The sequence below is a fragment of the Alligator mississippiensis genome, chromosome 4 (genome assembly GCF_030867095.1).
Source record: "Alligator mississippiensis isolate rAllMis1 chromosome 4, rAllMis1, whole genome shotgun sequence".
Lineage (NCBI taxonomy): Eukaryota > Metazoa > Chordata > Crocodylia > Alligatoridae > Alligator > Alligator mississippiensis.
In genome coordinates, this window is record NC_081827.1 from 115,457,882 (window position 1) to 115,475,178 (window position 17,297).

Consider the following 17,297-nt stretch of genomic DNA (forward strand, 5'->3'; position numbering starts at 1 on the left):
TAGCTGACTTGTGCTCTGGGTCACAGGATTTGGGGAAGGTTAGACGTGGCTGTCCTGATTCATTTGTTTTCAAAGGAGGGGTTTTTTAAATGTAGGAGACATTGTGGTGAATGGGGGCAGGCTGTTGACAAGATGTAAGCACTGGGTTAGTTCTGACGCATTCTCCTTACAGGCGAGCTGCTCTCCTCATTGTCAGATGCATGTTGCCTTCCCTTTCTCTAACAGGAAGCGAGAGGAAGAGGGCTTCCTCCTGGGAGATGTAAATTCACAGCTGGATTCACACAGAGGTGGCTCTTTTCAAAGGAAGTCCATTTGCTATTTTACTCGTTAAACTCTCTTCGGATTAGCAGAGGGTTCACCCCCAAAACACTTCAGCCTGAGGAGTTAACTTCCCTGTGAAGAATCCCCAGGAGCTTTGCAATACAGGTGGATTTGAGTAGTGACTGTGTAACAGCTTCTTTGCTGGAGGTGATCCCACAGCTTCAGTCTATCTAAAGAGTAATCATGCCTTGAGGATAGAGGAGACAAGGGTGCCTCTGTTCCTTCTTTGTGGGAGCAAAGCCATAGGCACGGAAGATGAAGAGACCCAAACACAGCACAGAGCCCATTAAAAGGGCTCCTGAGAAAATGCCCTGAACAGAAAGCAGATGCCTTTGTACAACAGTCTTGTATGTAGTCTACACAATCTTGTAGTGAGGCACAAGTCACATAATCATGTGTGCACTTGTAGCCTCCCTTGTGTGGGATCAGCTGCCTCCTTTGGGGAGACCTAAAAGATGATAACCACTGTGCAACTTTTCCCACTGAAAATGAGCTAGTGTCCAGCCTCTTGCAAGACAGAAGAGCTGGCATGCAAAGCACAATCTGAATCATGCCAGGGAGGCTGTATGTGGTGTTGGTGTCTCACCACCAAGTGTGCTGGCATGCACAGTGTGACCACATGAATCTGGGAAGGGCCAAAATGCACAGCACAGCTGGTCTTCTGCAAAGACTATCACCAAGCTCAATGAGGAGGGATAACCTTTATAACCTTATCCCTTGGGTGAGGACGACTTGTGCACCTGGCCCAGTCCCCCTGTGCATGGAGGGCAGTGTGTTTTGCATGGAAGGCAGTGTGTACAGTGTGGCATCTCTGTGTGGGCAGGGCTGGCACATGCCATCCAGCCTCCCTTGTGCGAGTCGAACTCTTTCTCCCATTTTGCCCCGAGGTTGTGTTTCTTTTTTGGGGAAGGGGATGTTATTTATTCATATCTTTGTGTCTTGTGGTTTCAAGAGTTTCCACCTGGCTGCCTCTCCTCAGCTGCCTCTCCGAGCGTGGGCTGCAAGTTCATTACAAACGCTTTTAGTTGCAGCCCTGCTCCTGCTGCATTGTCACCTGAGTGGAAATGCTGGAAAATAGGTCATTGCACTTAGCTGAGCAAATCCAAGGCCTGCACAGCACAGCTGCTTCCTGCCTTCTCAGAACTCTCACCATGAGTCTCTATGGCTGTGATTAGTCCTGTGCAAACTGCTCACGGCACAATCATCACTGGCATGATGCCTCAACATACATCCTGTGTGCCTCTGGGCATGCTACTTTGGGGCACAAGGCCCACAGGGCACCAACTCTGACTTTTATAACAAGGAAAAGTTATCTTATTAACTGCCAGACCCTGGGTCCTACCTTGGTCAGTCCCATGGCACCTGGAATCAGATCCCCTGTGGGTGTATGACACTTGCATCCTGGGCTCTCTGTTATGTCCCCAGTTGCTGGGAGCTTCTTGATTCAGGCACAGAGATGAGGTTCTGAGGCCCATGCCTATCACCTTGCATGCTTACATCTGCACCACCTTGACCTCTCTGGAGCATTGAATAAGTTCCCAGTGTCAAGGACATGCTAAGGAGCACTGTATGGACACTGAGATTATTGGCATGTGCCTGTGCCCTACTGTAACAAATACCTGAATTCAAATTCAGGATGTAGCACAGGTGAGTGGGCCTGGTTCACTAGAGCACTCCCCAGCACAACCCTTTGATAGTGTAGATGTGCCCCCAGAGGCGAATCCCCACCATGTACTGGGATGATTGCAATTCTGCATGGACTGCAGGATCTTTTTATGACTTGTTTCAGAGTCCTAGTTGATGAGGTATCTGGAGGGGATCTTGTCAGGCACTTACGCTGCCCCCCACTTCCTTGCCTCTCCTAACCAACTGGCATAGTCACCTGTCAGATGCAGTGGTGCTATGTTGGAAGAGTAAGCAAGATCCATTAGTTCTGGTGAATAAAAGCAAGCTACATGATCCCTCACCTGAACCCAGGGAACACAAGGTCAGCTGGTGACTTAGCTAGGTTAGTCAAGGCAACTCTGGAGAGACACGTGACCCTCCTTGCTGCAGTTTCATGAAGAATACTATAGAGTCAGGTACCATTAAACCAGCATCTAGACATGACAGCTAACACTTCCTAAACACCACAGGAAGCTCCACTGGGACCTAAGTAAACCTAGGAGACAAATGAAGTGCAGGACTAGTGTAACGTTGGGAATGCCGAACTGTGCCACCTACTAGCCATTCTACCAGCCCTCTGTTTCTCAGTGTGTGGGACATGCTCCTTTGGCAGGGGGCAAAGGACCATGCAGGAAGGCACCTACAAACCTTGGCATGGGCTGATCCAGGATTTTGTGAAGGGGGATGTGTGGAAGCAGTAACTAGGGCTGCAAGGGTGGTTGCACACCTGCTCCCAATTTCTTCCCAACCTCCTTGAGGTGGACAGACTATGCTGCAGGAGCAAAAGCCAGGGATTTTTTCTAAGTCCCCAAATCAGACAAGAATCTTCCCTCTGCTCTTGACACCTCCTCCCCTTTCCTCCGTGCTCAGCGGCACCTCCCCTTCCTTTCCCTCCCATTCCCCCTTCCCCACACACTGCTTCCACTGTCCCCATGTGCCCTGGGGACTATGTGGGAGCTCCAGAGCTGCTCCTGCTCCTCTCTATCTGGGCTGTGTAGGGAACCAGGCTCAGATCTGGAGAAAGCCAGTGGCAATAGTAACGGTGGGTTCTCCTCCCCACACCTGCTCCAGGGCTGGCAGGAAACACACAGGGGGATTAGGCAGGGAGGTGAACCTACACACTACTGCTGTCTTGGGATGAGCAAGGCTCCACACACAACCAAGCTGGAGCAGGGTAGGAGCAGCTTGGGAGCTCCCCCATAGTCCTAGGGCTGCTGGGGACAGCAAGAACAGTGAAAGCAGCTGGTGGAAGAGTGGAGAATGGGAGGGGAAGGGACATGCCATAAGCACAGAAGGAAAGGGACGGGAATTCTTACCTGATTCAGGGACTTAAAATAGTCCCTGTCTGCTGCTCCTATGGTGTGGTCTGAAAGGGGGGGCAGGTGTGACTGTGCCACTGCAGCCCCTCTGGATCCTCCCCTGGCCCTTGAAGTTACCTTCCAGAGACTCAAGTGAAAGAAAAGTAAATCTGGACCTTGAACAGTTGTGAAGAAAACCTTTAAAATACAAAGCGAGTGTAACCAGTGCAGCAAGACCTACCTGCTTTCACTGAGTCAGAAACAATAGCTCTGAGGTGTGAATTGAAACATTTTTTTCATAAGGTGCTAATTTACTTGCTAGTGGTGGCACTTGAAAAAAGGAGGCACTTATTCAAAGGGACTCTATTACTCAAGGCACCTGCACAAGGAGAGGAAGTGTGATGTTCTAAACTAGGGGTGTCAAACCCACTCTTTGCCCTCTGCTGGATCTGGATTGTAGGGGTTGACCTGGGCTGGATCTTTAGGGGCATGTAGCATCTGTAACTATTCTGGTGTTAGCAGTGGGGGTCTGAGGCCAGCAGCAGCAGACCAGCAGTGGTGCAGGTCCCGGGGTGGTGGCACAGGTCTAGGGCAGTGGCATGGGTCTGGTGGCAGCAGCAGCCTGGGTCAGGGAGTGGCCAAGCAGGTTGGGCAATGGCAGACAAGGGAGGACTTTTTCTACACAGCTCTCACTCACCCTTCCTCTGCTGATGGCCATGTCCATCAGGGCTAATGGACCCCAAATTCTGCAGCAGGCTATGTTCCACCAGCCCCACACCCCAACTTTGAGTAGCCCGATGTCACAGTTTTGTGGGCCAAAATTAGTTCACAGGCTGTATGTTTGGTCTTAAAGCAAAGTGTCTGGGGAGGGCTGTGAATGATAAGTTAGTGGTGGTAGGTAAGAGACATGTAAACAGGTTAGGGTGTGCAGACCTTAGGCCTACTTCATGGGATTGCAGGCCACAGGCTGGAACTGAGTCTTGAAGAAAGGCTCAGCTTTCATGAGTTGGGAGACAAAGTAGAGATGCTGCAGTGGCAGATCTATTTGGTTCTCTATAGTGTCCATCCCATCAGCAATGATAGCAGGAGTTTTCATTGCAGTTCAGTGCAAGGAAATGTAATGCACTGGGCAAGGGGTTTTTTTTGGTTTTTTTAAATGCTACATCTGCAAAGGTGGCTACTGCTATGCACCCACTAATGATTAACCGGAGTAAAGCTTCTCTTGCTATCAAACCTAAATGCTGAGCAGCAAGATGCCTTGATGTCCTCCCTCGGGACAATGAGCGCAAGTGTTGGAAAAATAAAAATAACAAAAGGAAGAGAAGGCAGGAGAGTGAGAGTGAGTGAGTGAGTGAGTGAGTGAGTGAGTGAGTGAGTGAGTGAGTGTGTGTGTAGGGAAGTGGGGGGGAAGAAAGGAGGAGGAGACATGAATTCTCTGTTTCTATATGCCATTTCTGATTGTTTTTGTGATTCATCTCTTGAACAGAAAGACCCTTTTGAGATACCAGCCCCACTAATTTTTCCCTCTCTTTTCTCTATTCCTTTCTTCTATCTATGTCCATACTGTGTTGAGAGAGAGCCTGGGTGATTTATTTTGGGAGGGTTATAGGAACCCAGGCATCAGATGCAGAAGGATCATGGTCCCAAATTCAGCAGTGAGTCTTACCTCAATTTTATGCAAGATTTTAGAAGACCTTTTGAAGGAAAAATATGGAGATAAACATAAGATGGGATAAATGCAGTCTGAAGGTTGATAGTCCAGACTAACATGACAACTTTCTTTAATAAAAAAAAGATTTTCTAGACAAGGGAAATGTGGTGGATTACTGTGGACTTCACTAAAGCATTAGATATGGTGTTACATGGGAAATCATAAGTTAGGTTACAGAAGATGCCAACTAAAACAAGAACTTCAGGGTGAATAAGGAACTGGCTCAAGAGAAAATAACAAAAGGCTATGCAGAAATGGGAACTGTAGGGCTTGAAGGGGATTCCGAGTGGAGTCCCTCAAGGATTGGTCTTTGCACTGATTCTGTTTAATATTTTCATTAATGACCTGGAACAAAGGATGTCACAAAGTTGGGGGGCAGTTCTCATTTGGAACCTCATACAGGAAGTACTAGATAATCAAGAGAAGGGCATTAATAGCAACAGGATAAAATTGTATAAAATAAATGGCAAAGGTATCCATTTATAAACTCATTACAGGAATCTATGCTACAAGGTGGGAAGGCATTAATTGGAAACAACACAAGAAAGAGAAAGAGCTGGGTTTATTAGCTGATCATATGATACAATCATGCACAAAGAAAATTCAAGTCTCATATGTCCTATAATTGAAGTATTTTGAGTAGAGATCAGGAAGCATTAATGTCATTGAACAAGGCCCCCAGTGAGACTAGTGTGTACAGTTCTGATTATCTGTATTCAATAAAGATGACCTCAAATGGAAACAGGTGCAGAGAAAGACTACTAAAATCTTGGGCAATATCATATGAGTTGAGGCTGAAGAGCCTGACTTCATTTAATCTAGCAAAGCAAAAGCTGAAAGGAGATATTGTTCTCTCTAAGTACATCAGGGAGGTAAACACCAGGGAAGGAGGCGAGATTAAGGACAATGTTGGCACAAGTTCGTGGGCATAAACTGGATGTGAATTAATATAGTCTGGAAATTAGAATGTGTCTAACCATTGAAGCAGTGAGGTTCTGGAACAGATTTCCATTAGGAATAACAGGGCAGGGGGGCAAAAAGCCCAAGGAGTTCAAGATGTAATTTAATCAGTTCGTGAAAGGGATTATATGGCATGTTGCCTGCAGTAATAGTGACTGGACTCAATAAGCCAAGATGTCTCTTCTAGTCCTTTATCTTTGTGTTCCTATAAATCAACTCAGCAATTATCTATGAGGTAGAGTGGCAGAAACAGAGAGTGCGGTGGTTGGAGAGAGTGTGTGTGGGGATATAATGGAGAAAACTGTCTGAAGAGATGAGAATGGGAAGAAAAAAAGACAGAGGAATGCAGGTTTATGGGGATGGACTGATGGGAGATGGTGGAAAGAACTGAAAGTTGTTTATTGAATGGCAAATCAATGGGTGAAGAGGAAATGAGTGAAAGCTGTATTGATGGGATGTATAGATAAACTGCTGTCTGAACAAGGGGTGCCTTGGACAGGAATGAGTGATATGGGACAAAAGCAATATAGATTGATGGGGGATGAAATCAGAGGTTGGAACTGAGAGTCTCTTATGGAGGTACAGAGGGTGCAGGTTGTTCAGGTGAGTGATGGAAAGATGAAATGATTGGAGGTGGGATGGATGCTCAGAGATATTATGAAATTGATATGAATGGTTGTGTAACTGATGGAGTAGATGGAGACAGGTAGAATGGATGGGTGTTTAGGGTAACGGGTGCACTAAACTGATTTGCATCACTAGTATTTGTATGAATGAGCAAAAAGAGTTTTACATGGCCTTGGCATGTTGTGCAGCCTTCGTATGCCAAGCCTCCTGTTCCCTATTTCCTTCCAGCTGGCTTTGATCTTGAAAGAGATGGATGATATTCTGTTACTGCAGTATGGGGTGAGTGAGGAGGTATCAGGAGGGGAGGGATGGCGAAGGGAAATGAATGCATGAGAAAACAGTGGACACGTGAAAGTGTGGGGATAACTGGGTGGAAGTCTGGAGCAAAGGAATGGAATGGATAGGTGGGACAGGCTGTGGACGAATTGTGCAGTGAGTTAGTGAATGGGTATACTGAGGGAGATCTATCCGTGTGTAAGGGATGGCCAGTAGACTGGAGATCTATGAATAAGTAAATAAATGGATATTCACAGGAAATGCTCACCTGCTGCAGACTCCACTGGAAGTTTTGTTGGGGTCATTGTCCCTCTCCACGTCCTGTAAAAGTAAGCAGTTTTCAGGGTTTAGTTGCCTCTCGTAGTGAATTAGCACTGTTTCCTTGGCAACTCTAATTCTCAAGGTGTCAATCAATAAGCTTGCTGCTGGGTCTCCCCAGAGAGGGTGTTACTGTTGGGCTAATGCTGAAAGAGGTTTTGTTTCTTTCCCCTTAGCTGTGTGGTGGATGAAATGGATTTCTCAGGCATGGAGCTGGATGAAGCTTTGCGGAAATTCCAGGCCCACATCCGTGTTCAGGGAGAAGCCCAGAAGGTTGAACGGTTAATTGAGGCCTTCAGGTAAGCGCATGGCTGCGATTCAGCACTCCTTTAGCTGTTTGAGGCCCTGCTGGCACTGAGAAGACTGGACTTGAGCGGGGTGGAAAAAGACATGGGACAGGACCTAGGTAACAGTGAAGGGGTGACGAGGGAGTGACAGAAGGCAGGGTAAATATTGGCTGATGGGCAACTTTGGGCAGTTCCTGCTATGGCAGAGCATCTCTCTCACTGGAATTAAGTGGCATTCACAGCGCAAAGCAAAAAAATGTTTGCTAGAAAGATAGCATGAGGTTCAGAGCACGCAGCATCTTGGGACCTGGGGGAACTGGCCTTTACATGGATGCCCTGGAGGAAGAGCATACAAGGAGCCTTCCTACTTCCACTTTTGTGACCCACACACCTCCACACCCAACTGCAGCCCGGCACTTAGAGAAATACCATGAGGCTCGTCTCAGTGCCCTCCTAGGGGTCCTATGCCCCTGAAAAGCTAGATGAGTGATGAGGTTGTAGCCTTGCTTCTCCCTTCCACCAGCCTGTACAGAATTTCTGAGGCACAGGTCCCCAGGGGGCTGTATGACTAGAATTTAAATGGCACAGTGTGGTTGTGATGGATGAGCCCATTAGTCCCTGTGAAGTGAAGGCAGATGTGGCGCAAGGGAGGGATGTGCTTCGTCGTGAGGTGGTTCTATTGAAAGGGAGCAGGTGCCATAATGCAGGGGTAGATGAGTCTTTGATTTGACAGTAGAATACCCATGACAGTACATGTCTGTTCATGCCTCCCCACTGCAGCCAGAGATACTGCATGTGTAATCCAGATGTGGTCCAGCAGTTCCACAACCCAGACACCATTTTCATCCTGGCCTTTGCAATCATCCTACTCAACACAGACATGTACAGTCCCAACATCAAGCCTGACCGGAAGATGATGCTGGAGGACTTCATCCGCAACCTGAGAGGTAGGGAGCTGCTCTGCCTAGTTTCTGACTCCAGGCGCTCTAAACCCTGCATGTGCCAGGGCTGAAGCTAAAGGCAAGCCAGGCCTTCTTCATCCTATGCTGTTGCTCGCTATGCCCCAGTATGTGACTGAAGCTTTGAGATGGAAAAGACCTGGTAGGTCTCAGCTAGTCCATCAGCCTGTGGAGTCAGTGCAGATTGTTCATTACAGTATATTCTCCAGCAATCTTGTTCAGCCTTCTCTTTTTATGGTTTCTACTGCTTTTCTTGAAAGTTGTTATCACAGTTTATTATCTCACACTGTTTGGAAGTTGTCCACGCAATTCAAATTTTCCTTTGCTCAGTGCCATTGTATTTACATCTTGTGGGCTCACACTAAACAAATCTTTCCCCTCCTTGTTGCTTCAAATATTTGAACAATGCTTCCCTGATGTTTAGCCTTTCTTAATTTAATGCTGTTATTTTTTAGTTCCTCTGCATCATTTTGGACCATTCTAATTCATCCCTGGCCTTCTTGGTATTCACACCCTTAGTCTCTTATCTTGAGTCTTGCTTTAGTTTTCACCTAACCAAGCTGCACCTATACATTTCCTCTTAATCATCTCTGATGCAGGTCAGTGCCCATGATCTATTTTGTTGCTCTTTCTTGAGTTTCTTCCTGTCTCAGTAATAAGTTGCTGAATGCATATTTTTAGTTGTGAATCACAACAAGCTTATACACAGAGTTGCTATTACCTCACAGCACCATAATATGATGCCTCTGCAAATGCAGCTGAAAACTGCTTTGGCCCATTTTGACATCTTATCCCCCTACAAGCTCATGTCCAATTTGCCATTCACTTTCACCTCTAGCTCTGCTGCTTTCCACGTTCCCATCTCCTATTGATTATCTAATCTTCAGCTTAATTTTCTCCATATGCAGTTTCCCAAAGTTAATCTCATTTTATTTCCTGTCCAGGTTTCTATCCTCCTTCAGCTCCTTTGTATTGCTTTTCTGTCCTCTTGGCTGTTCAGAACACCTTCTACTACACCATCAGCTACAAATTAGATTAATATGTTCATTATACCCCCCTTCCAGGTCATTAAGGAAAATGTTACATGAAACTACACTTAAAACCTTTCCCTGTAGTAGCTCACTGTGTGTCTCCCTGAAATTCAAAACATTGTTCTTTAGCATTAACTTTTTACATATAGTCCTTCAGCTGGCTTTTAGTTCACATAACAAGGTATTCAGTCAGCTTGAACTTCCATCATGGCCAGCTCATAATAGACTGTGCTCTGCCAAATCCACAGGAGGAACATTACAGGCAGGACTGGACAGTTCAGCCCAAATAGGACCCCAGTTTCAGCCCCAGTTTACAAGCATCACCTCAAAGTGTTACAGCATTTGGTCTGCGTTCACAAAGGTGTCAGCCATGAAACCAGGAGATGATGATGTATTTTTATAAACACACTGGTGAGTGTGTTGCAGCTAGTGTGTGGTCCTCAAATCTGAGTATGACAATCCCAGGAAAATGTAGATGAATGGGAAGGAATTAAATATAGAACGGTATAAAGGGATAAATAAAGAACAGTATGAAGGGAGTGATTATTATGAGGGAAAGACTGAAAGCTTCATAGGAACAGCTAGGCTGTGGGAAAGCTAACCATAAGGATAAGTTTGTCTACTGAGGGCTTCAGTAAGTACCTGAAGGCTGTGAACACCAGAGAGGAGGAGAAGAATTACACAGGATGATCTGAGGCACTATGACTAGGAGGAATGGGATGAAATGAAGACAAAGAAAATGCAGGTTGACTATCAGGATGATGATGCATGTTAGACTGTGGAGCAGTCTCTGAACAAAAGGGGTTGAAGCCAGCAGAGGCATTTAAAACTAGATTAGACAAAGTAACTACTAAAAGCACAGTTGGACTCAGTCCCACATTTGCAGGAGTAGAGTCTGGATCCCTAAATAGCCCCTTCCACCTTTAAAGTCTATGAATATACAAAATCAATTCAGGTTTGCTGCTGAATGGCCCGAGATATATGAATATGAAATTGTGGCTATAAAACCTAAGGGAACACATGGAAAGAAGCCACCATGCAGAGCAGGGGAATAATGAAATCCTCTGCATTATCCTGATGTCTTCCCTTCCTGCTGATGCATAAAGCCTATTATATCAGAATAGAAGACAGTATAGTAGCAAGAGATGATTCCTGTCTCTGCACCCTCCCCACACTGCCTAGATGTGAAGTATAAAGCAGACCATCAGCTTGTGCTGGGGGCCACCAGCTCTTCCCTTTTGCTCAGCCTGCCCTAAGTTCCCCATGTTTTGCAGGGGTGGATGATGGTGCTGACATTCCTCGGGAGCTGGTGGTGGGGATCTATGAGAGGATCCAACAGAAAGAGCTCAAATCCAATGAGGACCATGTGACCTATGTCACCAAGGTGGAGAAATCCATAGTGGGGATGAAAACTGTAAGTTCTTGCCCTCTGCTGGGAGCTGCTCCCCCCTGCTTCCCTCACTCCTGCAATCTCCTTTGTTTCTCCTCCCTTCACTCCTCTTTTTGTTTCCTCCTTATGCCCTCCCTTCTTCACTCAGCCTTCTCCTGAAATCTCTTCTTTCTCTTCCCTCACTCCTGTCTGTCCTGCTGCCTTCGTTCCCTCTCTCCTTCATTCTTAATTGGTTTGGGTCTCCTTGGCCAGAATTTGGCTTAGCTGGTGCACTAATTGCCTGGCCAAGAATCTCATCACTGGCCCTGCCTGCTGATGCCTCAGAGATAGCTCCACAGGGCTTCAGAGTCTCTTTCAGGTCTTGTGAGGACATCAGAAGCTCAAGTCTGACTGAGAACAGTCTAGCTCAACTCTCTAATGAGTTCCCTGAGGACTGCAGGGTTAACAGAGCCCCAAATCCAGAGGTGATTTCCTTCAAAGTCACCAGTGAGTAATGCAAAAACACACCTTTTGGCCCAAGCTGTGCAAAATAATTTGCAAAAGGAAGGGCCAGAAAGTTACAAACAGAAGGACAAGCAGTTGTGCACACTTGGCATAAACCAGACACATGGAGATCTGATTCAGCAGGAGCAATAGGGCTTACCTCCTGCCCTGCTGCTGAGACACCTCAGAGCCAACGGCCATGAGGCAGTTCTTGGTGGGGCAACCAGAAAAGGTGATGATGATGAGAGGACATGAATGAGCAGAGGTGGTCTATGCTGCTGGCATGTTGTTGTGAATGGCTAGAGGTGAAATAAAGGATCATTCAGATTGAGGTGGTGGGCAGCAGTGGAGATAATGCCCACTTCACTTCTCCCATGGTCCTTGCAGGTTCTGTCTGTACCACACCGCCGGCTGGTTTGCTGCAGCCGCCTCTACGAGGTGACCGATGTGAACAAAGTGCAGAAGCAAGCAGCTCACCAGAGGGAAGTGTTCCTCTTCAACGACCTGCTAGTGGTGAGTGTGCTTTGGGGGCCGGGCACAAGCAGGAACAGAGAAAGAGAAAGCTTTGCTTTTTAAAGGAGCTGTTTCACCCATAGGTGCACATGGCCAAAAAGGGTAGAGCAGGAAGGAACAATGACTGGTGGTAAAATCAGGCAACAGAATCCTCCCTCCCATCCTAAGAAGAGATCATAACATCCCATTTTCTCTTAATAACAGGCCACTGCATCTCCCTCTCCCAGGCTGGGAACAGGCCATGGTATCTGCAGCTGTCAATCAGGCTATTGCACTGAAGGGATTCTCTGTTATCCTTTTACACCCAGACTGTTACCCCTCCCTAACAGCTGTGTGCCCTTTGACAGCCTTTAACAATCCAAGTACTATCATTACCCTCCACAATAACCCCAGCCCTGTTGCCTCCTAGTGAATCTTCTTTCTTCATCTGTCAGTGCCACAATAGGTACAGCTCCCTCTGCTAGCTAAATCCTTCCTGACAGGCATTGTTACACCCATCTAAATCCACTGCAGTGAGGTTTGGAGTAGATTATTTCTTACTCGTGGACAGCCAAAGATGTCTGTGGCCCTTTGAAGAAGGGGTTCCTGCCCCAGTCTAATTGAGATAGGCCACAGGCAAACAATGAAAGATTGGGGTGAGCCTGAAAGCAGAGGGCATGGGAGGAAAGCCTGGCATTGCAGGTCTAAGGAAAAGCAGTGAGATTTGAGGAGTAATTTCAAGGCAGATTGGGAAGATGGTTGTTCCTAAGATCAGGCCAGACACTGCCTGGCCCCTGGATAGGTATATAAAGGCAAGAAGGCAGAAGGAGCCTTTCCCCCATTTCACCATATGCAGGAGTTTGATTATAAAGACTGCTCCCTGCTACTGACACCATCTCAAAGCCAAGAGTGAAGCAATGAGACCAAGAGAACCTGTACAGGGGAGGACATATTCCCCAGGAGCAGGGCAGCCTATGTACTTCCGTGTACCTTGGAGAGCATCAGGAGGCATTTACAGCTGGCTTCTCCTACCCTTAAATGTCACTGCCTGGCCATAGGGGGAGAACAACCAAAGGTACATTCACAAACTGGCCAGGGGGGCTGCTAATGAGACAAAGCCCTAAGGAGACAGGGCTGTGTGGGATCCAAGGCTGCACATTTAGAAATCCTGAAGGACTCAGCAGTAGCCATAGTAGGCAAAGTGCCCTGACACAAGCAGCACTTGACAAAGGGCCCCCCTGTTATCATCAGTTATCCTGATGTTGTGTTCACAACCCACTAAGCAGCTTTCCTAGTGTGACCTCCAGTCTGCACTGTTGCTGCCTCCCTCTCTGCTAGTTCCCTTAACTGCTGATGACTCTCTCTCTCTCCGATAGATCCTTAAGCTTTGTCCCAAGAAGAAAAGCTCCTCGACCTACACATTTTGCAAGTCAGTTGGCCTGCTGGGGATGCAGTTTCACCTCTTTGAGAACGAGTGTAAGTCTGCCATGGATGGGCAACCTCAGGGGGATTTGCAGGTGAAGCATCATCCCACCCAACCCATGAACCTGAAAGGGGGCATTTGAGCCAGCTGCTGTCAGATGGGTGGATGGATTATGGTCATTAGGGCTGTGCAAAGCTTCGGGTGGTGATTCAATTCGGAGGAGATTTGGCCCAATTCAGTGGCCGAATCCCAGCTGGTAAGTACTAGGGGTGGGGAAGGGGGGATTGGGGGAGGGGACCATGGGGGGGAACCCCTGCCAGCCCCCCAACCCCCACCCACTCCCCCAGCCCTATGGCTGCCCCTGCCTGCCCCAGCTCAGTATTTTAAAAAGAAGCCCTGGTGCTCACTGGGTGCTGCCGGGCGGTGGGAGGGTGATCCCCGCTGCCCCCCACTACCCCACACTGCATGGGGGGCTCTGCACAAAAACCAAGAAAAACCCTGGGGCTCACTGCTCCTAGTGCAGTCTCAGGGCTTTGTGGGGCGTGGGCAGAGCCCCCCACATGGCGCAGGGCAGCAGGGATCGCCCCCACTAGCAGGAGTGGTGAGTCTGGGAGTTTTTTTGGTTTCTTTTTTTTTTCTTAAAGGGCTGGAGCTGGCCTGGGTGGGGCACCTGTGGGGGGCCTGGGAGAGCGAGGCAGGGTTGGGGAGCTTGTGCAGAGCCCCCCATGTAGCATGGGGCAGGTGGGGGGCAGCAGGGATTGCCCCCCACCCAGCAACACCTGCTGAGTCGGGGCTTTTTTTTTTAACAAGTGCTGGGAGCTGGGGCAGCCATTGCTGGGCTGGGAGAGGGGCAGGGGATAGGCCTGTCCTGGCTGAATCAGATTCGGCTGAATCAAATTGGGATGGTGATTCGAATCACTGTCCCCCGAATCCACTGAATCCAAAGCAAATACTAGCCGCTTTGCACAGGCCTAATGGTCATGTGGGAGCAATGGGTTGGGGAGAAGTTGCTTCCACAATCCCTCCCTTCCTATGTATCATCATAATGTTGCCTACTTGCCCTCCCTGAGTAGAAGGGGATGGCTTATTTTGGTGGTATGACCAGGACCCCATAGCTACTGCCTAGGTCAGTGGACCCAGCACCAGACAGACCTCACTCCCTTACTGCTGAGCTTGTTCCCTCCCTGACAGGTACTGCCCTCCTACCCCCACAACTCTTCCTTTCATGTCACTGTTACAGAGGAGTTGGACCTCTTCCTACACCACCACTAGCCCCAAGAGACAGATTAGAGCCCTTGGAACTGCACCCAAAAATGTGGCTATAAGCCAGACCTAGTCAGCTTGACCTTGATGGTCTGGGAAGGGAGCCATAATCTGTCATTCCTGAAGCCAGGAGAGGAATGCCAGCAACACAGGGTAATGGATGGCACAGGACCCTGGGAGGGAGGTGAAGAGAGAGGGGATGACAGTGCTTGCCCAAGCTCCTAATGCTCCTTGTTGGCATTTGTGCATGAACTTACGTACTGTATTTTACAGAAAGGAGATGGTAATGACACTCCCCCCTTTGAGAAAGTTTTCCATCACCACAGCACTCTGCAGGCAGACTAATTCATTCCTGCTCCACCCTGATTGATTTACATTTTACAAAAGGGGCAGGTGAACCTGGAGGATTTAAGTGCCTAGGTCAGAGAGGAGATTCAGTCAGAGCTGGGCTTAGACCTCAGAAACACCATCAGTATAATTAATGTCTATTTCAGTCATGTGCAAGGACCCACCAGAACTAGGGCCCCAGTGTACTAGGTCCGTACAAACAGAGGGTCAAGTACAGTCCCTGCCTCAAAAAACTCACAGTCTGACTAGAGATATGTAATGCACAAGCAAAGTGAATGATGTGATGGCGGCAGACATCTTTGGTGGGTTTAGTTCAGAGGGGATAGCTAAGGAGGAGGGGAAAGGGAGCTGAGGAGTGAAGCTGAAGTGAAGATGCTGAGGGAAGGGGAAGAGGAAGGCTGGAGCAACCAGCCAACAGGGCAGATACAGCCCAACCCAAACCAAGGAAGTTCTTTACAGGTCCCTGCATTGGCTGCTCCTGCTGGCTGGAGCCTGCAGTTGGCTCCTCCTTGAACCTACCTTAGGTCTCAGAACACCAGACCTCATCCATCTGTTACCTTTTCAGCCCCTTTGCATCTGTCCTGTGTTGCATTCTCCATCATGCCTCTGGTTGAGTGGGAAAGAAATGAATGTATATAGGTACATACCCTCTAGATCTCCTACCTGCAGTTCTGCATGGGCAGCAGAGCCACATCCCAGCCCATGTGGTGCTGGAGAAACAGAGTCTGTGACTCCTAGATATCCCTGTCTTCGTCCTTGCCTAGAGACTTAGGGTGAAAGACTGGCTCCATTAAATTAATAGGAACTTTGCCATTGACTTCAGTGGGACTAGGCTTCCATTCCCTTGCACCCCCAGGGTGTACTTCTCTCAGCCCCCTGATGTCCTACTGGATGAGAAAAGGATTTATTGTCCCTCTATGTACACTCTTTACCCCTACTAAGGTGGGCTGCAGTCACCTCTGAGCACTGAAGGTTCCCAAAGCACCTGAACATATCAGAAGTACATGGTTTGTGTTTTCAGTCTGAGAGTTTCCAATGGATGCTATACTCTCACTGGTGGAGTCACAGCAGAGGTACATTGGTGCTCAGCATGCCTTAGCTCTGCATTGTCGTGTAGTACTAGGCTTGTATCACCTGGTGCAGAGCTCCTTTCTGCTGTGCTGTGCTGTACTGTGCTGTAGCAGAAGGGATGCCGTCATGTGACAGTGGTGGTAAATCCCAGTTATTGACTGCAGCTTGCTGCCATGCGAGTGGCTGCATGTTGCATTATGGTGCTGAAGGTCAGACTTTCTATGCTGTGCACAAGCAGGGCTGATGCAGTTGGGCTGCAATTCTGTGGTGGTTCCAGGTGCAGTACTATAACATGCTGTGACAATGCACTGCATCCTTTGGTCTGGGCTAGAGGTTCTGGGCTGGTAGAAATGCAGCCACATCTCATGCTAGGGTTCGTGGTGTTAGGTCTGCATTTGTCATTTGGTCAATGTGTTTATATGTCCTGTTCTCAGATTACCCACATGGCATCACTCTGGTGACTCCAGTTTCGGGCTCCGAGAAGAAACAGGTACTACACTTCTGTGCTCTGGGTGCAGAAGAAATGCAGAAATTTGTGGAAGATCTAAAAGAGTCAATAGCAGAGGTGATGGAACTAGAGCAGATACGAATTGAATGTAAGGCTTCCAGCGTGACTCAAACTCCATGCAACCTTACTATATGTATGTACATGTGTCTGGGGGGCTGGGAGGAAGGCACCTGAAAGTGAGGGGGTGTATGTTTAACCGTGTGCTTGTCCCTGTCTATGATCATATGCAGATATGACCTGTGTGTGCCCAACAAGCTTGTGTGTGTGTGAACTTGCGTATGTGTGAATATTCACAATGGGGCAGTAGCTCACCCCACAAGAGATGAAGGGGCCTGGTAGATAGAGCACTTCCCCTTCTGGAAGTCAGAACTAGCCTCCTGTATGATTCTGGGCAAGTCCCTTTCTACTGTGTGAAGTCCTATGGCTGTTACACTTGTCATACTAGATCAGAAGTTCTCAATCTTGTTAGACTCAAGTCTCACCTTGGAAAATGCCAGCTCTAGCTTTCACTTGTTTTTTGACTATAGAAAGCAATAGAGAAATTCTTTTTTTCCAAAGAACTCAGAGAGTTTATCTCATGAATCACATGTAGGTGTTTGCACACCTAACAGTGCTAATATTATATGGCAGCCCCAGCAACCTTAACAAGATCTCACAGCACTCCATGTGTGTCATAGCACCCTGGTTATTCATTGCTGGACTAGATCAGCATGGTATCTGCTGCCTTTATATCTATGGGGAGCCCTCCTTTGAGTGAAAGCCCTCCCAGCACTCATGGAGTCAGGTGGTACTCAGGATAAACTGCAGGTGTCAAACTCTAGGCCTGAACTGGCATCTTAAGTGTTTGCACATACACAATACATGCC

The 17,297-nt window shown here is 47.8% G+C and overlaps 1 protein-coding gene across 6 annotated transcripts in view; it reads left to right on the forward strand.

Annotated features, from left to right (window-relative positions):
• IQSEC3 (IQ motif and Sec7 domain ArfGEF 3) overlaps positions 1–17,297 on the forward strand; it is a 150,629-nt gene that overhangs the window by 124,711 nt on the left and 8,621 nt on the right. For all 6 annotated transcript variants that reach the window (XM_019489661.2, XM_059726496.1, XM_059726495.1 and 3 more), the window contains 6 exons: positions 7,353–7,475; positions 8,244–8,410; positions 10,728–10,867; positions 11,714–11,839; positions 13,195–13,294; positions 16,358–16,519. In XM_019489661.2, coding sequence (XP_019345206.2) covers positions 7,353–7,475; positions 8,244–8,410; positions 10,728–10,867; positions 11,714–11,839; positions 13,195–13,294; positions 16,358–16,519 — 818 coding nt within the window. The remainder of the gene's footprint in view (positions 1–7,352; positions 7,476–8,243; positions 8,411–10,727; positions 10,868–11,713; positions 11,840–13,194; positions 13,295–16,357; positions 16,520–17,297) is intronic.